The sequence below is a fragment of the Chlorocebus sabaeus genome, chromosome 12 (genome assembly GCF_047675955.1).
Source record: "Chlorocebus sabaeus isolate Y175 chromosome 12, mChlSab1.0.hap1, whole genome shotgun sequence".
NCBI classification, from domain to species: Eukaryota; Metazoa; Chordata; class Mammalia; order Primates; family Cercopithecidae; genus Chlorocebus; species Chlorocebus sabaeus.
Genome location: NC_132915.1, coordinates 3,817,500 through 3,843,342, shown reverse-complemented (window position 1 = coordinate 3,843,342; position 25,843 = coordinate 3,817,500). Strand labels below are relative to the sequence as shown.

Sequence of the window (25,843 nt, the reverse complement as noted above, 5' to 3'; positions counted from 1 at the left end):
ACCTATCATAGTACTGGAAATCCTAGCTACAGCAATCAGTGCAGCCCCCTATCCCATCCCCAACCCACCCCCAGCCTCAGGCAATGCAGCACCCGGTAGCATCCCTAACCCGCCTCCGGCTGCAGGCATTGTAGCCCCCCTCCACCATGGCTCACCAAACCCGCCCCTGCTATGGGCTGTGCCAGCAGCTGATAGTGTCCCCAACCCCTGCCTGCTGCAGGCAGAGTAGCTGCGGATATGCACCTACCCCGCTGCCTTTCTACCACTCTAGCCAAGCTGCAGTCTTCCTCGTGGCCACCAACTTCAGCGAAGCTCAAGCTCCAGCCTCCAGCCTGTGGCAGGGGCTCCCTCTTCTCCTGTAGCAGGGCACAGAGAAACTTCCGCCGCAGGCAGCCCTCCTACCGCTCAGGCAGCGCTGCAGTTTCCATCTTCGCCGCCCACCACAGTGAGGTGAACCGTGGAGCCGCAAGCTCCAGCCTCCACCTACCACAGCGAGGAGAGCTGCGGAGCCGAAGCCGCAAGCTCCAGCCTCCAGCATGCCGCAGGTCGGGCTTCCAAGCCTGATATGGACCAGCAGAACCGACAAACTCAGAAGAGCCTGGAATGGCCTAACTCCGCCTTAGCATGCTTTATATACCAAGGTTCCTGGACTACATGTTCTGATTGGATGAGAGCAGATCTTAGGCTAACCAATCACAACATGATAATAAAGTCCAATCAGAATAGGCTTAGAGGTTTTCTCTCATCCAATCAGAACATGGGTGGCCACGACAGAGACGGAAGTGTCGCCAAAGTGGTAAGACCGGGGCAAGGCAGCCAGAGCTGCTCCCTGCCCTTCTACAGGAGGAGAAAAGGGAGCAGCGCTGCCACAGGCTGGAGGCTGGAGCCTGCAACACCATGGCTCGCCTCCCTGAGGTTGGTGGTGGTGATGGAGACTGCTTTGCGCCAGCTGGGAGTGGTAGAAAGGTGAAGGCAGGGTAAGTGCGTATCTGCCACTGCACTGCCTGGCGGTGGGGAGCGGGTTGGGGGCACTATTTGGGGCATCACTGCCTGCAGCGGGGAGTGGGTTGGGGTGCTATCCAGGGCTGTGCTGCCTGCGGTGGGGGGCGGGTTGGGGTGCTATGCTGGGCATTGCTTCCCGCGGCCGGCAGCAGGTTGGGGGCACTACTGGGTGCTGCAGTGTCTGAGGTGGACAGGGATTAGGGGTGCTATTGGGGGATACACTGCTGGTGAGTGGGGGGTGGTGTTTAGGGCACTATTGGGGGATACACTGCCGGTGGGGGTTAGGGAGATATCAGGCTGCACTGCAGATGGCAGAGGTGGCTGCCACAGTGGTGGTCTCCAGGGAAGGAGCCAGACTCGAGACTCCTGGTTGTGCTGTAGTGCGGCGGGTGCACAGCATTTCCATGGGAATCTAGAACACTGCAGGACCTCCACACCCGCTGTAGTGTCTGGATCTGCATCCTCTAATTCTGTGTGGCAGAGACAACCTGGGACCCCCAGGCATGGAGTAGCGGGCACCATAGGCAGACAGGACCCAGTGGTGGAGGCATCAGGAGTGGAAACCGGCACTTGGGTGTGGGGGGAGGTGGCTGGGTCTGAGTTTCTGCTGTTCCTGGTCCAGAGGACCGCAGCCCCGTTGCCCAGCAATTCCTGTGGAGTGGGTAGCCAGCCACTATGGAGTCTCCAGTCCCCACCCCGGGCCCCAGTTCCTGGCCCCTTGGGCCAGAGGAGAGGCTGGACTTTGGAGGGTGTGAGTGCCTTCCGTGAAACCAGCCCCTCCCACCCAGTGGCCAGCCTTACAAGGTGAGGCTTTGCTACCTCTCTCTCCATCCTGTTCTAGGCTTTTCTGGTTTTGCAAGCCAAGCTGCTCTGTGCCAGGAGGAGGAGCCCCTGCTGCACTCTGGAGGCTGGGGCATGCCACACTATGGCTCACCTCGCTGCCACCACCTGCTGCAGTGGGTGGCCGTGACAGAGACTGCAGCGCACTGGAGCAGTAGCAGCATGGCTGGTTATCGCCAGGGTCAGGGCAGGGGTGTGGCAGTGGCCAGGGGGTAGGAACCTTGTAGGGTGGGCCGGTGCATTGAGGGTGACAGCAGCAGTGCTTCTATTGGCATTGGCGCTAGTGGTGGCAGCAGCAGCAAGTCTGGGGTCAGGGAAGTGGGAGTGAGAGAGCAGTGGTGGCCTGCCTGACCTGGCCTGGCATGGGTAGGAAGCTGTGGGTGCTGTATCGTGGGCCTCAATGGCAGCAGTGGAGGCACAGCCAGGGTAAGGAGGAGTCCTTCCCGTTTTCCTGCAGAATCTGAAGTCTCTTCCTCCTGCTGACACCTGAGCCAGGTGTGAGTGGAGCCTTATTTCATTCTTTAACAAAATTGATGGGGTGACTAAAATTGGTGTATCTTTTTGCTTGTTTTTGTTGCTGTTATGAAAAAGTCTTAAACTTTTTCAAATTTATTGAATCAAGGAGGGGGAATGAAGGTATCGTAATAGGCCTTCCGATTCCCTCACCTGTTCTTTTTCCTTTCTTCCAGTCTGTTTTTTTCTTTTTCTCATCATCATCTTCTTGTTCCTCTTTATTTGCTTATGCCACTTCTTCTATTTTTTGTTTCTATTCCATGGATTCACAAGGATCTAAGTGGGTAACAGTCATGTATGCATGTATGTGTATGTACATATGCACTGTGTTGGTGTTGGAGTGTGGTGTGTGTGTGTGCACGCGTGCATTGGAGTCACTGAGTGACTGAAACTCTCCACACCAGGCTGTGTTCCTGCTCACTGCTGGAGGCACTGTCAGGGACCCTGCCCTCAATCCCAGGTCTGACCCTTGCAGCACAGGCAGGACATTCTGGAGGAATCATGCCCTTGAAAGGAACCCCAAGGAATGACTGGTGGGTATTGGTGGATAAATACCCCAGCTCCTTTTCTCTGGCTGGAATGACTCTGAGGCACATGTTCTATGCTGTCTCTTCCTCCTTACCCTGGCTGTGCCTCCACTGCTGCCACTGAGGCCCACGATACAGCACCCACAGCTTCCTACCCACGCCAGGCCAGGTCAGGCAGGCCACCACTGCTCTCCCACTCCCACTTCCCTGACCACAGACTTGTTGCGGCTGCCACCACTAGTGCCAATGCCAATACATCCACCGCTGCTGTCGCCCTCAATGCACCGTGGAACAGATACGGCGGGAATCAGAGGGAAGAGCATAATTAAGGGGAGTGAAGGTCTTGGGAACAGAATGCAAATTTGGGCAGAAAATGAAGGGGGAAGCGGAGTGGTCTGGACACCAAATGCCTGCTGGGTGGCATCTGCTCTACACAAACTGTCACTAATTCTCCAAGCAGTCTTGTGGGGTAGAAGAAATTTCCCTCAATTTACATACGCAGAAATGTAGTTCAGAAAAGAGAACTGATTTTACTAATGTCTCATATCAAGTTAGTGGGTGATAGATATGGACTCCGAGATCTGTCCACAAAGCCTACAAATTCTCCCTTGTTAGGCAGGCTGGGCACCAGGCCCTGCTTCTGGGCTACGCTCCTTTTCATGCTAGGCAATAATGGCAGAATTGACAGAAACGTTATCCCCCTTCACCACCCGGAGCAGAGCCAATGAGAGGGGCTGGGGAACATCCATGAGGCCCTGCAACCACCATTCAATGTCTTCAGGATTGTGGTCCCTCAGGACTCTTGCAGCACGTGCTGGCAGCACTCGCAGTGTCTGGGTGTCTTGTGAAGTTGTACAGGATCTAGTAGAGGCCACTGGCTGTGCAGTCATATCCTAAGAGGCAGCCGGGTAGGTTTGGGCCGCTTGGCTGCTTCAGCACCAAAGGATGGACAGCGCCCATGCACCGAGGCCCTGGGGAGACTGGGAAGAGGGAAAGGAAGGGCAGAATGGAGTGATATAGGGCCCATCTACCATGTCCCTGAATGGAGAGACCCCTGTTCTTATCGTAGTCCACACCGGGACCACCACTGCCACTAATGAAGATGCCAGCCTCCATATATGTCCTTGTCTGACAACTCCTTCCCACTTTCATCCTGGAGACAAGACCTCTGAACACACTAGCTTTGAGGGTACCTGAGTGTAACCTGAGATAGTTCCTGAAGACTTTTCATCCAAGCAGAATCCCTCCCTTGCCATCTCCAAACCTGCCCCACAAGCTCTCTCCCTGGTCTCCTGGCTCTTGTTCGCCCCTTCCACTCAGCCTTCTACAGTCATCTCTAAAACGTGGCTGACTGTCCCTCCTTTATCCAGCACCTTCCATGGCTCCCCAGAGCCCTCCAGATCAAGTTCAAGTTCTTTGATCAGACACTTGATCTCAAGCTGCATTCCACCTCCTGAATTAAGATCCCGGAGACGCCCACCTTGCCCAGCACAAGTGCATCACTGAAGTCCGAAGTCTTGAACATGGCCTTGGCCTTGAGGGTGTCACCAACACTCTGGCTAGTGAGGGTGCAGTGCTGCTCCAGGATGATGGTGTCTAAAGTTGTGCACCAGGTCATAGGCCCTGAGAAGCATCACCCCTCAGGAGTGAGGTAGCACAGGAAGTCCGTGCACAGGCAGATCTGCTGGTGCCATTACACTATGAGGGTACAGAGCTCCAAGATGGTGGCAACATAGTCACTAGAATTCCTGCAGGGTGAGGCTGGGGAGAGGAAGCAGTTGCATAACACATATGAAACCCTGGAAGCACTTCCCAGCCAGAATCTCAGGAACACATTACATGCAGATACGGGTGCCCTCTGAGAACATTTCTCTCTCTGCCTCCTACTCTGAGCTGCCTCCTGGCCCCACATGCCCCAGCCTGGCCCAGGGCTTGGAGCCCAGCAGGAGAGCCCTTGCCAGCTCTGTGACTCCTCCTGTGGAACCTCTGACTCTGCCTTGGGACCTCCCAATTCCCATGGGAAGCCCCCACAGCTCTGGATTGCCCCACCTGCCCTGGGATTCTCCAGCTCCATAGGCCTTACTTGACGCCTTAGCCCTCCCAGAACACGACATGTTTCTCAGAATGTGGCTGATGTCCAGGGCTATCTGTGGATGTTTGCTGGGGGCCTCTTGTTCTTCTTCTTTATGGTCTCTAGGGCAGGGCAGGGCCAAAAGGAGAAACCAATCAAATCTCAGAATGGACAAAAGGCTCACTGCCACAAACGGCAACCACCAGACAGTCAGCAGTGCTTCTGGAAAGAAAGGTTTCATTCTGCAAAACGCTCCTTGTTTGACTTCTTTCTGAAGCCAGGGAAGGGTACCAAGCCCAGCTTACCTCCGGTGCCTACATTACCATCTGTGCCTAGGATGTGCGATGGGCCCTGGCTCCCACTGCAGGGTTGACGTTCCTTCCAGCTGGAGACCTGGGCTCCTGACACCGCCTGACCTGTTTGTCTTGCTCTGGATGAGGGTGGAAAGACGGTATCCGGTATTTCCCTAGCTCCTTGGTTTCCACCGTCCAGACATCCAGCAGCAGTGACCATGCCCAGCTGCACACCTGAAAGTGGATTCCCCTGTAGAGCAGCCGAGACATCTACAGACAGAGGAGTGCCTGGCGAGACAGGCCGCGGGGGTCTCCGGGGAGGACCGGGGACCAGAAGATTCTGGAGGTTTCCAGTCTTGGGCTCTGTGGTTCCTCAAAGAGGTTAGGTTTACCTAAAACCAGGCCTCCCCTCCCACAGTTCAAAGAGTGGATGCGTGCTCTGCATCAGGAACTCTGATCTGGACCTATTTTTTCATTTAGGTCTCTAAGAGACAACTCCTAACCTCTGAGCTAGGGATGGCCCAAGCTCTGGCATGAGATTCTCTTCTAGCAACGTGATGCTTGCAGGGACAGGTGGAAAAGCTGGTGATCAGGCCTGCTGCCCTCTGGGTAAGGACAGTGTACCACCCACCCTCTGAGAGGCAGGTGGTGCCAGACCACAGCACTGGGTGTCTGTACACCTGGCTCTGCAGACACCAGTCATGGAGGTCCTCCCCTCTTCACATTACCTTCTTGCTGTTCCTAGACTTCTTCTAGTCATTAAGCACTTTGTGCCATTTTTCTGTGCATCTGATCTGACATTTTTGCTCTCAGATGAAATGCGATAAAGTAAGCCAAGCCACCAGGATTCCTGGAGGGGAACTTGGGTGCTGGGTCTTGGGTTCCAGGGCCCTGATGGGACTGAACTAGAAGGAGCCAGGGAAGGACAAACACTGGGGCTGAGGCCCTATGACCCAATGGCCATTGCTGGCCTGGCCTTATGGCCCCAAGACACTCTGTCCTCAGGCCACAGACACCATGGGCTTTGGTCAGGACCCAGTCTCCCAGTAGTGTCCTGGCACTAGTGGGTGCTGACCCCTGAGCCACAACCGCAGTTCTGGGTTTTGGGTTTGGTAAAACCAACTCAGGGACAGAGTTCTGGGGTTGGGCTTGGCAGAATCCATGGTGCCTCCCAGGGATGGTGTGTCGCTCCTACTTGCCATGAAATGTGCACACAGGCTTCCCACTGTCCAGCCCATCCTGCTGGACAGGATGGAGGAAGTCAGGGAACAGACAGGGTGGATATCTGGGGTGCAAGGAGAGACAGGTGCATGCTGAGAGGTCAGACCCTGCGAGGGTTATGGGGGCATCAGGTGGAGTGGGCTCCAGGTATACCGTCAATGCACTGGGCAGGTCTCAGGCCAGGATCCCTGGACCCCGGCTGGGTGATGTGGTCACTCCCTGGAGAACTGCTGTCAGGCCCCGGCCACCCACCCTGGGAAGCACCGTCCCATCTCAGGACTGGACTTTCTGAGTCCTAAGACAGGACAGGGCTACCCAGGCCTGACAGACTGGGAGGATCTGTTAAGTCCTCCATCCCCAGACCAGCCTTCCACACAGCAGGGACAGTCTCTTACCTTTACCTTCAGGGCACTGACTGATCCATCTCACTCTAAGGCAATAAAGGCAGAGCTGAGGACCTGTGCCAGGCTGGGAGCCAGTCCCCTCCCTGTATGGGCCTGAGGGATGCACCATCCCTGTCCCAATCCTCCGCAAGTTTCAGCCCAGGAGACACATAGGGAGGGGAGGACGGAGCCTCCCTGCTGGCTGACACTGGAAAAGCGGGACCTGGAAGAAGAGGGAGCGCAGGGCTGGCAGGGCATGCTCCAGGCCCATGGAGAGCTCGGGCTGCACCATGGGGCTGCTCCTCCTGGGCTGGAGGCTGTGCCCTCTGCAGGATCTGAGAAAGTCCAGTCCTGAGATGGGACAGCGCTGCCCACAGTGGGTGGCCAGTGCCTGACAGCAGTCCCCCAGGGAGTGACCACATCACTCGACCGGGGTCCAGGGAGCCTGGGCCAAGACCTGCCCAGTGCACCGAGGGTGCACCTGGAGCCCACCCCACCTGACGCCCTCACAGTCCTCACAGGGTCTGACCTCCCAGCATGTACCTAAGTCTCTCTGCACCCCAGCTGCCCACCCTGCCTGTTCCCTGACTTCCTCCACCCACCCTGCCTGTTCCCTGGCTTCCTCCATCCTGTGCAGCCCACAGACTGCGACCATCTCACCAGCCACTCTGGCCCTTCCTTTACCTTTGCCCTGTCAAAATCTCTGAGCAAGAGCTCCTAGGTCCATCCAAACACCTGCTTTGTCCACTTTTGACTGGGCCTTTGGGCACTACTGGTCCATCCCAACTGTCCACAGGGCCTTCGATCACGTGCATTGCACCCGACATCTCCCAGCAGTGCTCAGCAGCCCCCATTGGCCAGGTCCCTGCTGACCAGATCTCGCACATCAGGTCCTCCCTGACCACACCCTCACTGATTAGAACCCCATGACCAGGCCCCACTAACCAGGCCCCCGCTGCCAGGCCCACAATGACCAGGACCCCACGTACCAGGATCTTACTGACCAGGGCTTCACTGACCAGGTTCTTACTGACAAGGCCTCATTGATCAGGTTCTTACTGACAAGGCCTCATTGATCAGGTTCCACCGATCATGACCCCATTGCCTGGCCCTGCAGATGAGGCCCCACTGACCAGGCCTCCAGGGAACAGGCTGCCACTGACCAGGCCCCTATTAACCAGACCTTAGGTGACCAGATGCCCCTGACTATGACCCTAGTGAGTAGGCTCCACTGAATAGGCACCCACTGCTCAGATCCCCACTGACCCGGTCAGCCCATAGCCACCCGATGGCTACAAAACCCACACTGACCAAGCCCTCTCTGACCAGGCCCCCACTGATTAGGTTCTACTGACCAGGCTGCCGTGACCAGTACCCCACTGACAAGGGGCTCACTGATGAGGACATGGCCACCAGGCCCTGCTGACTAGGTCCCATGTGACCAGGCCTCCACTGAATAGCACCCCTTGACCTGGTCACCAGTGACCCAGCCCATGCTGACATGGCCACCACTAAGCCCCAGCTGACCAGGTCTCCACTGACAAAGTCCTGCAGCCTAGTTTCACACTGACCAGACACCAAACAAGTGGTTGCCCCTAGGTCCCCACTCACCAAGACCCCATTACTAGATCCCCCTAATGAGACCCTCTCTAAGCAGACCCCTGCTGACCACGCCCCCAATAAATAGGCCTCACTGACCAAGTCCCAACGGACTAGTCCACTGACCAGGTCCACACTGATCAGGGGCCTTCTAACCACACCAGAAGGCCAAGCGGCAATGAGATATCTCATCCGGCAGGAGTAGGAGCAAGACAGAGAGAGGAAGGAGATGCCACATCCTGTTATACAACCAGATCTCATAAGAATTCACTATCAGGAGATCAGCATCAAGCAGATTAACCACTGGTGAAGGAACCACCACCCACACCACTGCCCACCGTTTCCAGGCAGAAGCCTCCTGCAGAGGCAGAGCCTCTTAGGAAACTTCCACTATGGCAGTGCAGAAGGAAAATATTGGCTTGGAGTCCCCACACAGGAGGCCACCATCCTCCAGACCCAGATTCATAAGCCCACCAACAGCTCACACCCTCAGTATGGAAAAGCTACAGACACTCAATTCCAGCCCAGCCCATGAGAGCAGACATGGGGGCTAAAGCCTGAAAAGCCACAGTGCACTGCCCTAGTAGAGGTTTTCCATGAGCCTCTGCCTCTGCAGCAGGCTACTCCCCCTTCCTACTACCCACCACCCTCCCACCATCCTACTGCCAACCTACTCCCCACCCTACCCACCCCTTTTCCTTCCAACCCCAACTCCCTCCTGCCATGATTAAATCACCTCTCACCAGGTCCCACCTCCAACATTAAGGATTACAATTCACATGAGTTTTGGTAAAGAAACACAGTCAAACCATATTATTCCGACCCTGATACCCCAGAATCTCATGTCCTTCTCACAGAGCAAAATACATTCAGGCCTTTTCAAAAGTTCCAAAAGTCTTAACTCATTCCAGCATTAACTCAAATGCAAAAAGTTCAACATCTCATGTGAGACAAGTCTACAGTCCCTTTTGCCTATGAGTCCCTGAATTTAAAAGGATGTTCTTTTCTTTCAGGTTACAATGATGGTACAGGCATTGGGTAAGCTTTCTCAATTCAAAGGGAAGAAATTTCCCAGAAAACAACACAAATAGGACCACAGGCCCAAATGCAAGTCCAAAACCCAGGAGGCCAGTATCCATTCAATTTCAGAGCTCCAAAATCATGAAGAGAACTCACTGTCACAAGCACAGCAACAAGGAGATGGTGGTGTTTAATCATTTGTGAAGGATCCATCCCCCACCACCACTTTTCACCCCTTACCTCCACCATGATCCCCTCATTCTCCCTGTCCCCCACCTTCTAACCCCCACTCTCCACCATGATTAAATCACCCTCCACCAGACCCAACCTTTATTATTCTGTCCCTGACTCCCAATTCTCATGTCCTTCTCACATTGTAAAATACAATGATGCTTTCCCTACAGTCCCCCCAAATCTTGTATCATTCCAGCATTTATACAAATGTCCAAAGCTTAAAGCCTCATCTGACACAAGGCTACAGTCCCTTAGGTTCATGAGCCGCTGAACTATAAAGCAAGTTAACTACTTTCAAGGTATAATGCTTGTGCAGGCAATAGGTAAGCATTCTCAGCGAAAAATAAGAATTTTGCCAGAAAGAGCAAAACACAGACAGGACTTACAGGCCCCATGAAACTCCAAACCCAGAAGGCCAGTCATTCATTCCTACAGTTCCAAAATCACCCTTTTTGAAACCTTGTCCCACATTCAGGGCACAGGGATGTGAGGTCTGGTCTCTGAAGGCCTTGGGCTGCTCTGCCCCCGTGGCTTTGCAGAAGCCCCCGTTTATGCCCCACGGCTACTCTTATGGGCTGGGCTGGTGTTGAATGTCTGTAGCTTTTCCCGAATGATGGTACAAGCTGTTGGTGGGTCTATGAATCTGGGGTCTGCATGATGGTGGCCTCCACTGTGGGGGCTCCAACCCCTTATTTTCCTTCTGCACTCCCCTAGCAGAGGTTTCTCATGAGGCTCTGCGTTTTGGGGATGCTTTTGTCTGGTCACCCAGGCATTTCCATACATCTTCCAAAGTCTATAGAGAGGCTCCCAAGCCTCTAGTCTCATGATCCATCCACCCAGTGGCTTAACACTATAAGGAAGTTACCAAGACTTCTAGCCTGCACCCTCTGAAGCAGTGACCCAAGATGCATCTGTGCATTTTCAGCCATGGCTGGAGCTGGAGCTGCAGGGATGCAGGCAGCAGTGTCCTGACACTGCACATAGAGGGGAGTCACAGGACTGGCCCAGGAAACCATTCTTCTCTCCTAGGCCCAGGGCCTGTGACAGCAAGGGCTGCTGCAAAGGTCTCTGAAATGCCTTCAAGGCCTTTTCCTGTTGTCTTGGTTATTAGCACTGGGCTTCTTTTTATGCAAATTTCTAAAGCCTTCCTGAATTTTCTCCCGGAAAGTCAGCTTTTCTTTTTGACACTTGGCCAGGCTGCAAATTTTCCAAAATTTTGAGTTCTGTTTCTCATTTAATATAAGAGTCAGGACTCATTTAATGTAAGTCCCATCCAGAGGTCATTTTCTTGGTCACACATCAGAGGACAGGCTATTCGATTCAGACAGGACACCTCTTGAGCTTTACTTCCTAGAAGTTCATTCCACCAGATATGCACTAAGTCAAAATCCTCAAGTTTAAAATTTCACAGATCTCCAGGGCAGGGTCACCTTGCAGCGACATTCCTGGGAATTCCTGGGAGGAACATCCCATTAAGTTCCTCATTTTTATCTGAGACCTTCTAAGTCTAGCTTTCACCGACCATTTTCCTGTCAGCCCTCTGATCACAAGTATTTAACAATTCTTTACAAAGATCCAAACTTCTCCTCATTTTCCTGTCTTCAAAGCCCTCCAAACTCTCTTGACCTCTGTCTGCTACCCCCTTCTGAATCTGCTTCTACGTTATCAGATATCTTTGTTGCAGCCTGGCAATGTGGTAAAGGAAGACAAGTCCATTTTCAGGGGGAAAATTCAAGAAGGCCTTAGATACTTGAATGAAAAGAAGCTGAGTGCGGATTGCCAAGACATTCGGGAAAAGGCCTTGAAGACATTTCATACATCCACTTCCCGGTACTAATTTTCTCTGTGATCAGAAAGAAAAGGGGTTTAATTGGCTCATGATTCTGCAGGCTGTAAGGAAGCACAGTGGCTTCTGAATCTGCGAGGACTCAGGAAGCCGCCCAATCTTACCAGAATGTCAAGGGGCAATGAGATGATTCATGTGGCAGGAGTAGGAGCAAGACAGAGAGAGGAAAGATGCCCTATTATACAAGCAGATCTCAAGAGAACTCACTATCACAAGGTCAGCATCAAAAAGATGGTGCTTAACCATTGGTGAAGGATTCGCCCCCCACCCCCAACTCCCACTGTTTTCCAGGCAGAAGCCTGATGCAGAGGCAGAGCCTCTTGGAAAACCTCTACTAGGGAAGTACAGAAGGAAAATATGGGCTTGGAGCCCCCACACAGATGGCCACAACCTCCAGACCCCAGATTCACAGACCTACCAACAGCTCACATCCTCAGTGTGGAAAGGCTAGAGGTAGTCAACACCAGCCCACTCATGAGAGCAGCCACAGGGGCTAAACCCTGTAAAGCCACAGGTGCACTACCCTAACAGAGGTTTTCCATGAGCCACTGCCTCTGCAGCAGGTTACTCCCCCTTACTACTACCCCACATCCTCCAATTACAATTTCACATGAGTGTCACAGGGACACACAGCCAAACCATGTTATTCTGACCCTGATACCCCAGAATCTCAAGTTTTTCTCACACAGTAAAATACAATCATGCCTTTTAAAAATCTTCCAAAAGTCTTAACTCATTCCAAATGTAAAAAGTTCAAAGTCTCATCTGAGACAAGGCTACAGTCTCTTCTGCCTATGAGTCCCTGAATTCAAAAGGTATTTCTTTTGTTTCAAGATACAGTGATGGTACAGGCATTGGGTAAGCTTTCTCAATCCAAAGGGAAGAAATTTCCCAGAAAAATAACACAAATGTAAGTCCAAAACCGAGCAGGACAGTATTCACTCAATCTTAAAGCTCTATTATCATCAAGAGAACTCACTATCATGTGGACATTACTAAGGAGATAGTGTTTAATCATTTGTCAAGGATCTGTCCCCCATCCTCATCTTTCAACCCCACCCCCAAAATAATCTCCACCATTCTCCCCACACCCTTACCTCCAACACCCATGCTTCACCATGATTAAATACCTTCCACCAGGTCCCAACTTTCACATTCCCCATTACAATTCCACATGAGTATCACTAGGGACACAGAGCCAAATCATATTGTTCTGACCCTGGTTCCCCCAAATCTCATATCCTTGTCACACTGTGAAATACAATGATGCCTTTGTTACAGTCCCCCAAAGTCTTAACTCGTTCCAGCATTTACTGAAGTGTCCTAAGCCCAAAGTTTTATCTGACACAAGGCTGCAGTCCCTTCTGCCCCTGAGCCTCTGAAATACAAAGTAAGTTAACTACGTTCAAGGTACAATGATTGTACAGGGATTGGGTAAGAATTCCCAGCCAAAAGAAAAACTTTTGCCAGAAAGAAGCACAAAACACGGATGGGACTTATAGACCCCATGCAAGTCAAAAACCCAGCAGGCCAGTCATTCCATTGTACAGCTCAAATCATCTCTTTCAATCTAAATCCCACATCCAGAGCACAGGGGTGTGATGGCTGGGCTCCCAAGGCCTTGGGCAGCTCTGCACTTGTGGCTTTGCAGTGTCTTTCCACCACAGCTGCCCTCATGGGCTGGGCTAGTGTTGAGTACCTGTAGCTTTTCCACACCAAGGGTACAAGCTGTTGGTAGGTCTATGAATCTGGGGTTTGTAGAATGGTGCCTCCATGTGTGGGGGTTCCAACCCTATATGTTCCTTCTGTACTGCCCTAGTAAAGGTGTCCCATGAGGGTGTGCCTCTTGGAAAAGCTTCTGCCTGGAAACCCAGATTTTTCTGTACATGCTCTGCAGTCTAAACAAAAGCTCCCAAGGTTCTAGTCTTTTGCTCTGTGCACCTGTTGGCTTAACACTATGTAGAAGCCACCAAGGCTTGCAGTTTACACCCCTGAAGCAGTGACCCAACCCATACCTGTGCATCATTCAGTCATGGCTGGAGCGGAAGCTGCAGGGATGCAGGCAGCAGTGTGCTGTGGCTGAGACCAGCAGTGGGGCCTTGCAGCTGGCCCAGGAAAACATTCTTCTCTCTCAGGCCTTAGGGCCTGTGACAACAAGGGCTGCTGCAAAGGTCTCTGAAATGCCTTCAAGACCTTTTTCCCATTGTCTTGGCTATTAGAACTGGACTCCAGTTTATACAAATTTCTGAATCTGTTTTGAATTTTTCCACTGAAAATCAGCTTTTCTTCTTGACCGCTTGGCCAGGCTGCAAATTTTTTAAACTTCTAAACTCTGCTTCTCATTTAAATGTAAATTTCTGCTTAAGTCATTTATTTGGTCAAACAGAAGACCACAGGCTGTTGGGCACAGACAGGATACCTCTTGAGCTTTGCTTCCAAAGGTTCTTTCCACCAGATACACCTGAAACCATCACCCTCAAGTTCAAAGTTTCACAGGTCTCCAGGTTAGGGGCATCATGCAGCGATGTTCTTTGCTAAGGCAAAACAAAAGTAACCTTGACTCCTGTTTTCAGTAAATTCCTCATTTTCATCTGAGACCTTGTAAGCCTGGCCTTCACTGTCCCTCCTTCTGTCACCCATTTAATTATAACTATTTAACAAATCTCTACAATAGTCCAAACTTTCCCTCATCTTCCTGTCTTCTTCCAAGTCCTCCAAACTCTCCAACCTCTAGCCATTACACACTTCTCCACCTGCTTCTACATTTTTAGCTCTCTTTGTTGCAGTCTGTCAATGTGGTAAAGGAAGAAAAGTACATTTTCATGGGGGAAATTCATGCAGGCTTCAGATATTTTCATGGAAAGAAGCTGGGTGCTAATTGCCAAGATAGGAAGGAAAAGGCCTTGAAGGCATTTCATAGCTCCACTTCAGAGCACTAATTTTCTGTATGATCATAAAGAAAAGGGCTTGAACTGGCTCATGGCTCTGTAGGCTTTAAAGGAATCATAGAGGCTTCTGCTCCTGGGAGGAATCAGGAAGCCTCCCAATCATACAAGAAGACCAAGCGGCAACAGGATATTTTATATGGCAGAAGTAGGAGCAAGACAGAGAGAGGAGAAGGTTCCACATTTATACAGCCAGATCTCATGAGAACTTACTGTCACAAGGTCAGCATCAAGAAGATGGTGCTTAACCACTGGTGAAAGATCCGCCCCCTACCACATCCCCAACCTCCACTCTTTCTAGGCAGAAGCCTGTTGCAAAGGCAGAGCCTCTTGGAAAACCTCTACTAGGGCAGTGCAGAAGGAAAATATGGGCTCAGATCCCCCATGCAGGGGGTTACCATCCTCCAAGATCCCATTTTCTTAGACCTACCAACAGCTCACATTCTCCATGTGGAAAAGCTACAGGCACTTAACACCATTCCAACCCATGAGAGCAGCCATGGAGCTAAACCCTGCAAAGCCACAGGTGCACTGCCCTAGTAGAGGTTGTCCATGAGGCTCTGCCTCTGAAGCAGGCTACTCCCCCTTCCTACTGCCCACCACCCTCACACCACCCTACTGCCAGCCCGCACCTCCCCACCCTACACACGTGTTTTTCCTTCCACCCCCACAAACCTCCTGTTTATGACTAAATCACCTCCCACCAGGCCCCACCTCCAACATTCAAGAATACAATTTCCTATGAGTTTTTGTATGTAAACACAGCCAAACCATATTATTCTAATCCTGACACCCCCAAATCTCATGTCCTTCTTACAGAGGAAAATACAAACATGCCTTTTGAAAAGTTTCCAAAAGTCTTAACTCATTCCACCAGTAACTCAAATGCAACAAGTTCAAGTTTCATCCAAGACGAGGCTGCAGTCCCTTCTGCCTATGAGTCCCTGAATGTACAAGGGAGTTCTTTTCTTTCAATTTACAATGATGGTACAGGCACTGGGTAAGCTTTCTCAATCTGAAGGGAAGATTTTCCCAAAAAAATAACACAATTGGGACACAGGCCCAATGCAAGCCCAGAAGCCAGCAGGAGAGAATTCATTTATCACAAGAACTCACTATCACAGAGACAGCATTAAGGAGATAGTGTTTAACCATTTGTGAAGGATCTGTCCCTGTCTCCACGTTTCACAACCACCCCCACCATGAACCCCCATTCTTCCCACACCCACACTTCCAACCCCCACTGTCCACCATGATTAAATCACCTTCCACCAAGCCCCAGCTTTAACATTCCCCAGTACAATTACACATGAGGTTTGGTAGGGGCACAGAGCCAGATCACATTATTCTGCCCCTGGCCCCCGAAATCTCATGTCCTTCTCACACTGCAAAATACAATGATGTCTTCTCTACAGTCCACCAAAGTCTTAACTCATTCCAGCATTTACTCACATGTCCAAAGCCCAAAGTCTCATCTGAGACAAGGCTACAGTCCCTTCTGCCCCTGAGCCTCTAAGTTAACTACTTCCAAGGTACAATGATTGTTCAGGCATTGGGTAAGCATTCCCAGCCAAAAAGAAGAAATTTGCCATACAGAAGCACGAAACACTGATGGGACTTACAGACTCCATGCAAGTCAAAAATCCAGCAGGCCAGTCATTCCATCCTACAGCTCCAAATCATCTTTTTTTGAATCTACGTCCCACATCCAGAGCACAGTGTGGTGTGATGGCTGGGCTCCCAAGGTCTTGGACAGCTCTGCACCTGTGGCATGGCGGGGTCTTTCCTCAAAGTGCCCTCATGGGCTGGGCTGCTGTTGAGTACCAGTAGCTTTTCAACACTAAGGATGCAAGCTGTTGATGGGTCTATGAATCTGGGGTCTGGAAAATAGTGCCTGCCTGTATGGGGGCTCCAACCCTATATGCTTCTTCTTTAATGCCCGAGCAGAGGTTTACTGTGAGGCTCTGCTTGTTGGAAAAGCTTTTGCCTGGACACCCAGGCTTTCCCATACATCTTTTGGAGTCTAGATGAAGGCTCCGAAGCCTCTAGTTTTGTGCTCTGGGCACCTGCTGGTTTGACAGTACATGGAAGCCACCAAGACTTGGAGCTTATACCCCTGAAGCAGTGACCCAAGCTATACCTGTGCATCTTTCAGCCATGGCTGGAGCTAGAGGTGGAGATGGAGGTGTAGGGGTGCAGCCAGCAGTGTCCTGAGGCTGCACAAAGCAGTGGGGTCATGCGGCTGGCCCAGGAAAACATTCTTTTCTCCTAAGCCCCAGGGCTAGTGACAGCAAGGGCTGCTAGGAAGATCTCTGAAATGCCTTCAAGGCCTTTTTCCCATTGTCTTGAATTATTAGCACTGGGATCCTTTTTATGCAAATATCCAAAGCCTTCTTGAATTTTCCCCCTGAAAATCAGCTTTTCTTTTTGACCACTTGGCCAGGTTGCAAATTTTCCAAAGGTTTAAGCTCTGCTTCTCATTTAAATATAAGTTCCAACTTAAGGTCATTTCTTTGGCCGCATATAATACCACAGGCTGTTTGACACAGGCAAGACAACTCTTGAGCTTTGCTGCTTAGAAGTTCATTCCACCAGATACACCCTAAATCTTCAGCCTCACGTTCACAGTTCCAGAGATCTCCAGGGCAGGGACACTGCAGCCAAATTCTTTGCTAAGGCAAAACAAAAAAACTTTGGCTCCTGTTCCCAGTAATTTCCTCATTTTCATCAGAGACCTTCTCAGCCTGGCCTTCACTGTCCATTCTTCTGGCAGCCTTTTACTCACAACTATTTAACAAGTCTCTTTCCCTCATTTTCCTGTCTTTTTCCAAGCTCTCCAAACCCTCTAACCCCTGATCATTACCCAATTCTGAACCTGCTTCTACATTTTCAGCTATCTTTGTCACAGCCTGTCAATGTGGTAAAAGGAGAAAAGTCCATTATCGGGGGAACTTCAAGAAGGCTTTAGATATTTGCATTAAAAAAGCCCAGTGCTAACAACCAAGAGATTGGGGAAGGTCTTGAAGGCATTTCATAGCTTCACTTTGCAGCATTTTCTGTTTGTACAGAAAGAAAAGAGGTTTAATTGACTCACAATTCTGCAGGCTGCAAGGAAAGCATAGTGGTTTCTGCTTTTAGGAGGACTCCGGAAGCCTCCCATTTATACCAGAAGGCCAAGTGGCAATGAAATGTTTCATATTCCAGGAGTAGAAGCAAGACAGAGAGAGGAAAGAGGTGCCACATCCTCTTACACAACAAGATCTCCTGATAACTCAGTGTCAGGAGATCAGCATCAAGAAGGTGATGCTTAACTATTGGTGAAGGATCCACCCAATACCCCTCATCCACCCCGTACTGTTTCCAAACAGAAGCCTGAGGCAGAGGCAGAGCCTCTTGGAAAACCTCTACTAGGGCAGTACAGAAGGAAAATATGGGCCTGGAGCCCCCACACAGGATACCACCATCCTCCAGACTCCAGAGTCATAGACCCACCAAAAGCTCCCACACTCAGTATGGAAAAGCTACAGGCACTCAACAGCAGCCCAGCCCATGAAAGCAGCCATGGGGGCTAAAGCCTGCAAAGCCACAGGTGCACTGCCCTAGTAGAGGTTTTCCATGAGCCTCTGCTTCTGTAGCAGGTTACTCCCCATTCCTACTACCCACCGCCCTTGCACCACTATACTGCCAGCCTACTCCTCCCCACCTTACCCACTTCTTTTTACTTCCAACCCCACCCCCTCAAGTACATGAATAAATCACCTTCCACCAGGCCCCACCTGCTACATTTGGAATTACAATTTCCCATGTGTTTTGGTAGGGACACAGAGCCAAACCATATTATTCTGACCTTGATTCCCCGAATATCGTATCCTTCTCACTGAGTAAAATACATTCATGCCTTTTCAAAAGGTGCCAAAAGTCTTAACTCATTCCAGCATTAACACAAATGTAAAAGGTTCAACATCTCATCTGAGAAAAGGTTACAGTCCCTTTTGCCTGTAAGTCCCTGAATTTAAAAGGGAGTTCTTTTCTTTCAAGGTACAATGATGGTACAGGCATTGGATAAGTTTTCTCAATCCAAAGGGAAGAGATTTGTCAGGAAAATAACACAAATGGGATCACAGGCCCAGTGCAAGTCCAAAACCCAGCAGGACGGTATCCGTTTAATCTTACAGCTCCAGAATCATCACGAGAACTCACCATCATGAGGAAAGCATTAAGGAGATGGTGTTTAACCATTTGTGAGAGATCCTCCCCCAACACCCACCTTTTACCCCTCACCCCCACCATAATCCCCCCATTCTCCCCAATTCCCACCTTCCAACACCCACTGCTCTCCATGATTAAATCACCTTCCACCTGTCCCACTTCTAACGTTTCCGATTACAATTCCACCTAAGTTTCTGTAGGGACACACAGCCAAATCTTATTCTGTCCCTGCCTCCTCCAATCTCAAGTCCTCCTCAATTTGCAAAATACAACAATGCCTTACCTACAGTCCCCCAAGGTCTTAAGTCATTCCAGCATTTACTCAAATGTCCGAAGCCCAAAGTTGTATCTGAGACAAGGCAGTCTCTTCTGCCCCTGAGCCTCTGAAATACAAACAAGTTAACTACTTCCAAGGTATAATGATTGTCCAGGTATTGAGTAAGAATTCGCAGCCAAAAGGAGCATTTTTGCCAGAGAGAAGAACAAAACACAAATGGGACTTACAGGTCCCATTAAAGTCCAAAACCCAGCAGGCCAGTTATTCAAACCCACAGCTCCAAAGTCACCCTTTTTTAATCCTTGTCCCATATCCAGGGCACAAGGGTGTGAGGGCTGGGCTCCCAAGGCCTTGGGAAGCTCTGCACCTGTGGCTTTGCAGTGTTCAGCCCCCGCAGCTGCCCTCACAGGCTGTGCTGGTGTTGAGTGTCTGTCGTTTTTACCCATAAAGGGTACAAAGAACTTGGTGGGTCTATGAATCTGGGGTCTGCACGATGGTGGCCTCCAGTGTGGGGGCTCTAACACCATATTTTCCTTCTGCACTGCTCTAGTAGAGGTTTCTCACGAGGCTCTGCCTTTTTGGCAGCCTTCTGACTGGACACCAGGCACTTTCATACATCTTCTGAAATCTATATGGAGGATCTCAAGCCTCTGAACTAGTGCTCTGTGCACCCACTGGCTTAACACTATGTGGAAGCCACCAAGGCTCATAGCTTGCACCCTCTGAAGCAGTGACCCAAGCTGTACCTGTGCATCTTTGAGACAAGGCCAGAGCAGGAGCTGGAGCTGCAGGGAGCTACATTGCTGACTGCATCCCTGCTGCACACAGCAGCAGGACCATGAGGCTGGCCCAGGAAACCATTATTTTCTCCCCAGGGCCTGTGACAGCAAGGGCTGCTGCAAACATCTCTGAAATGCCTCCAAGGCTTTCTCCCCCATTGTCTTGGCTATTAGCACTGGCCTTCATTTTATGCAAATTTTTGAAGCCATCATGAATTTTCCCTCTGAAAATCAGCTTTCGTTTTGACCACTTGGCCAGGCTGCAAATATTCCAAATTTTCGAGTTCTGCTTGTCATTCAAATATAAGTTCCAACTTGAGGTCATTTCCTCGGTCACACAAAAGAGCACAGGCTGTTTGACACAGACAGGACACCTCTCGAGATTTGCTGCCTAGAAGTTCATTCCACCAGATATCATCACCCTCATTGAATCATCACCCTCAAGTTCCAAGTGTCACAGATCTCTAGGGCAAGGTCACCCTGCAGCCACGTTCTTTCCTACAGCAAAACAAAAGTAACCTTGGCTCCTGTTCCCAGTAAGTTCCTTGTTTTCATCTGAGACCTCATAAGCCTGGCCTTCACTGTCTCTCCTTCTGTCAGCATTTTAATCACAACTATTTAACAAGTCTCTACAATGGTCCAAACTTTCCCTCATCTTCCTGTCTTCTTTCAAGTCCTCCAAACTCTCCAACCTCTTGCTGTTAGCCACTTTGAACCTGCTTTTACATTTTCAGCTATCTTTTTCACAGCCTGGCAATGTAGAAGGAAAAAAAAGTCAATTTTCAGGGGCAAACTTCAAGAAGTCTTCAGATCTTTGCATTAAAAAGACCAGTGGTAATAGCCAATACAATGGGGAAAAGGGAAAAGTCATTGAAGGTATTTCATAGCTTCACTTTGCAGTACTAAATTTCTGTATGATCATAACGAAAAGGGGCTCATGGTTCTGTACGCTGTAAAGAAAGCATAGTAACTTCTGCTTCTAGGAGGACTCAGGAAGCCTCTCAATTATACCAGAAGGACAAGCAGCAATAAAATGTTGCATATGGCAGGAGTAGGAGCAACACAGAGAGGAAAGAGGTGTCACACCCTGTTATACAACCAGATCTCATGAGAACTCAGTATCACAAGGTCAGCATCAAGAAGATGGAACTTAACCATTGGTGAAGGATCTACCCCGCAACACACCTCCACCCCCTACTGTTTCCAGGCAGAAGCCTGATGCAGAGGCAGAGCCTCTTGGAAAACCCCTACTAGGGCAGTGCAGAAGGAAAATATGGGCTTGGAGCCTCCATGCAGGAGGCCACCATCCTCCAGACCCCAGATTCATAGACCAACCAACAGCCCACACCCTCAATATGGAAAAGCTACAGGCACTCAACACCAGCCCAGCCCATGAGAGCAGCCATGGGGCTAAAGCCTGCAAAGCCACAGGTGCACTGCCTTAGTAGTTTTCCATGAGCCTCTGCCTCTGCAGCAGGCTAGTCCTCCCTCCTACTACCCACCACCCTCCCACCACCCTATGGCCAGTCTACTCCTCCCCACCCCTTTTTCGTTACTCCCCCATCCTCCTCCCATCCATGATTAAATCACCTCCCACCAGCCTTCACCTCCAAAATTTGGGATTACAATTCCACATGAGTTTTTCTAGGGAAACACAGCCTAACCATATTATTCCGACCTTGACCCTTCCAAATCTCATGTCCTTCTCACAGGGTAAAATACAATCATGCCTTTTCAAAAGTTTCCAAAAGCCTTAACTCATTCTAGCATTAACTCAAATATAAAAAGTTCAAAGTCTCATCCAAGACAAGGCTACAGTCTCTTCTGCCTATGACCCCCTGAAGTTAAAACGGAGTGCTTTTCTTTAAAGGTACAATGATGATACAGGTATTGGGTAAGCTTTCTCAATCCAAAGGGAAGAAATTTCCCAGAAAAATATCACAAACGGGACCACAGGCCCAATGCACATCCAAAACCCAGCAGAACAGTATTCATTCAAACTCACAGCTACAAAATCATGAAGAGAACTATCAGAAGGACAGCATTAAGGAAATGGTGTTTAACTATTTGTGAAGGATCTGCCCCCCACCCCTGCCTTTTCCCACCATAATTCCCCCCAATTCTCCCCACCACCCCTACCTTCCAACCTCCACCCTCCACCATGATTAAATCACCTTCCACCAGCCCCCACCTTTAACATCTCCCATGACAATTCCACATCAGTGGGACACAGAACCAAAACATATTATTCTGTCCCTGCCCCCACCAATCTCATGTCTTTCTCACATTGCAAAATACAATGATGCCTTCCCTACAGTCCCCCAAATCTTAACTCATTCCAGCATTTACTCAAATGTGTAAAGCCCAAAGTTTCATCTGAGACAAGGATACAGTCCCTTCTGCCCCTGAGCCTCTGAATTATAAAACAAGTTAACTATTTCCAAGGTACAATGATTGTACAGGCAACAGGTAAGCATTCCCAGCCAATAGAAGAAAAATTGTCAGAAAGAAAAACAAAACACCGATGGAATTCACAGGATACATGAACCTCCAAAACCCAGCAGGCAAGTCATTTAATCCTACAGCTCCAAAATCATCCTTTTGGAATCCTTGTCCCACATCCACGGCACAGGGGTGTGAGGGCTGGGCTCCCAAGGCTTTGGGCAGATCTCCACCTGTGGGTTTGCAGTGATCAGCTCCTGTGGCTGCCCTCATGGACAGGGCTGGTGTTGAGTGCCTGCAGCTTTTCCACACTGAGGGTGCAAGCTGTTGTTGGGTCTATGAATCTGGCTCTGCCTGTGCAGCAGGCTTCTGCCTGGAAACAGTGGGAAGTGGAGGTGGAGGTGGGGATAGAGGGGTGGATCCTTCACCAGTGGTTACGCACCATCTTCTTGATGCTGACCTTGTGATATGGAGTTCTCATGAGATCTGGTTGTATAATAGGGTGTGGCACCTCTTCTCTCAGTCTTGCCCCTACTCCTGCCATATGAAGCATCTCGGTGCCCCTTGGCCTTCTGGTATGATTGGGAGGCTTCCTGAGTCCTCCTAGAAGCAGAAGCCACTATGCTTCCTTTACAGCCTGCAGAACCGTGAGCCAATTAAACCTCTTTTCTTTATGATTATACAGAAAATTAGTGCTGTGAAGTGGAGCTATGAAATGCCTTCAAGGCCTTTTCCCCACTGTCTTGGCAACCAGCACCCACGTTCTTTTCATGAAAATATCTGAAAGCCTTCATGAATTTTCCCCTGAAAATGGACTTTTCTTGTTTTACCACATTACCAGGCTGTGACAAAGATAACTGAGAATGTAGAAGCAGGTTCAGAAGTAGGTAAAAGACAGAGGTCAGGAGAGTTGGGAACGCGTAGAAGATAGCAAGATGAGGAAAAGTTTGGACCACTGAAAAGAATTGTTAAATAGTTGTGATGAGAAGGCTGACAGAAGGATGGACAGCGAAGGCCAGACTTAAAAGGTCTCAGATGAAAATGAGGAATTTCCTGTGAACAGGAGCCAAGGTTACATTTGATTGGCCTTAGCCCTGGAGATCTGTGAAACTATAAACATGGGGGTGATGATTTAGGATGTATCTGGTGGAATGAACATCTTGGCAGCATAGCTCAAGAGGTGTCCTCTACGTTCAACAGCCTGTATTCTTATGTGCAACCTAAGAAATGACCTCAAGTTGCAACTTCTATTTAAATGGGAGGTGAAGCTCAAAAATTTGAAGAATTTGCAGCCTAGCCAAGTGGTCACAAAGAGAAGCTGATTTTCAGGGGGGAAAATTCAAGAACACTTAGAGTATTTGTGTAAAAAAGAGCCAAGTGCAAATAGCCAAGGGGGCTAAAACTTGCAAAGCCACAGGTGCACTGCCCTACTAGAGGTTGTCCATGAGGCTGTGCCTCTGCAGCAGGCGACTCCCTACTCCCACTACACCCCACCCTTCCACCACCCTACAGCCAGCCTACTCCTCCTCACCCTACCCACCCCTTTTTCCTTCCACCCGACCCGCCTCCCATCCATGATTAAATCACTCCCGCCAGGCCCTCTTCCTTCTGTCATTCTCCAATCCCTCCAAACCCTCTCAGTCTTTGTTTGTTACCCACTTGGAACCTGCTTCTACTTTTTCAGGTATCTCTAGAGTGGGGTTGGCTATGTAGTAGTAACACAAAACCTGATATAAGGGGGGAAAATTCAAGAAGACTTCAGAAACTTGCATATACAGAAGCCCTGTGCAAATTAGCCAAGACAAATGGAAAAAGGCCTTCAAGACATTTCACGGCTCCTCTCTGCAGTTCTAATTTTCTGTATTATCGTAAATAAAAGAGGTTTAACTGACTCGGGATTCTGCAGGCTGTGAAGGAAGCATAGTGTCTTTTGTTTCAGGGAGGAGTCAGGGAGCCTCCTAATTATACCAGAAGGCCGAGGGACAATGAGCTGTCTCCCATGGCAGGAATAGGAGCAAGACAGAAGAAAGAGGTTCCACAGCCTGTTAAACAACCGGATAACATGAGAACTCACTATCAGGACAGCATCAAGGGGGTGGTCCTGTATCATTCATGAAGGATCTACCCGCACCATTTTATGACTAAATCTTTTTCCATCTAGGCTCCACCTCTAACATTAGGGAGTATAATTCCACATGAGTTTTGAAAGGTACATAGAGACAAACCATATTATTCTGTCCCTGACCCTACGAACTTCATGTCCTTCTCACATTGCAAAATACAATCATGCCTTGCCAGCATGAGTCTTAACTCATTTCAGCATTAACTCAAAGTTACAAAGTCCAAAGTCTCATCTAAGTTAAGGCTCCAGTCTCTTTTTTCCTATGAGCCTCTGAAATAAAAAGCAAGTTCACTGCTTCTAAGGTACAATGATGGTACAGGCATTGTGTAAGCTTTCCATATCCAAAAGGAAGACATTTCCCAGAAAGCTTCTTATTTCTATCTGAGGCCTCCTCAGCCTGGCCTTCACTGTCCACGTTTCTGTCAGGACTTTTGTCACAACCATTTAACCAGTCTCTAAGATGGTCCAAACATTTTCTCATCTATCTGTCTTCTTTTGAGCCCTCCAAACTCTTACAATGTCTGTCCATTACCTAGTTCCAAAGTTGCTTCCACATTTTCAGGTATCTTTATAGCAATGCTCCAGTCCTTATTTGCCATTTTCTGTATGATTCATTTTGAAAAAGAGGTTTAATTGGCTTATGGTTCTGCAGGGTGGACAGGAAGCACACTGGCTTCTGCTTCTGGGAGGCCTCAGAAATCTTTCAATCTTCGTGCAAGGTGAAGAAAGAGAATTGTCTCACATGGCAAGAGGAAAACATGCAGAATAGGGAGGTGCCATAGAGTTTTCAATGACCAGGTCTCATGAGAAGTCACTCATGATCGTGAGGACAGTAGCAAGAGGATGGTGCTAAACCATTCATGAGAAATTTGCCTTCAGGATTCAATCCCTTAGACCAGGATCTACCTTCAACATTAGGAAATATAATTCAACATGAGATTTGGTGGGGACATATATTCGAATTGCATCATCAGTCTTTGAGTATAAAGACATCCACATCAGGCTTTATACAGCCAGCTTCTTTGAGACTCTTCACACGGTTTGAAGTCTACAGCATATATACTAAAATATTCACACTTTAAAAAGCAATAAAGTAAGTGGTATCATTCTTCCAAAAGTTACACTGGTAGTATAGGCATTCATAGCATGATTTAGTTCATCTTTGCTACTCTTTCTATTCTATCACCATATTAACTGTTTCCTACACAATTCTATATTCAACTGAGTTTCAACTGAGAACAAAAGCATCCTTGTCCTACCACCAACAGCTGGCATTAGCTCTTTTTTAGTGTTATTATTCTGCTGTAGAAAGTATCCTTGAACTGGAAACAGTCCACAATGGAGTATCTAGTCATTCAACACTATCAATTCCTGGGTGACTTTTTGAAAAAATAGTATCTCTTGTTGCAAGAAATGCTGCATCTGTGAGTCCATGTTTCTCACTCAAATTGGATGAAAGTGGTGAATTTCAGCCACAGTGTCCCAAGAAATCCTGTTCCTGTGATTCTGATGTCATCGGC

At 49.4% G+C, this 25,843-nt stretch overlaps 1 protein-coding gene across 1 annotated transcript; it reads right to left on the bottom strand.

Annotated features, from left to right (window-relative positions):
- Nucleotides 1-3,387: 3,387 nt before the first annotated feature.
- Nucleotides 3,388-25,795, bottom strand: LOC103219793 (putative cytochrome P450 family member 4F30). Its single transcript, XM_073021430.1, is given in 5 exon segments — nucleotides 3,388-3,862; nucleotides 4,363-4,643; nucleotides 4,966-5,232; nucleotides 5,235-5,480; nucleotides 24,856-25,795. Coding segments are annotated over 4 exon segments (648 nt in total). The 5' UTR covers nucleotides 24,923-25,795; the 3' UTR covers nucleotides 3,388-3,862; nucleotides 4,363-4,575.
- Between the last annotated feature and the right edge of the window lie 48 nt (nucleotides 25,796-25,843).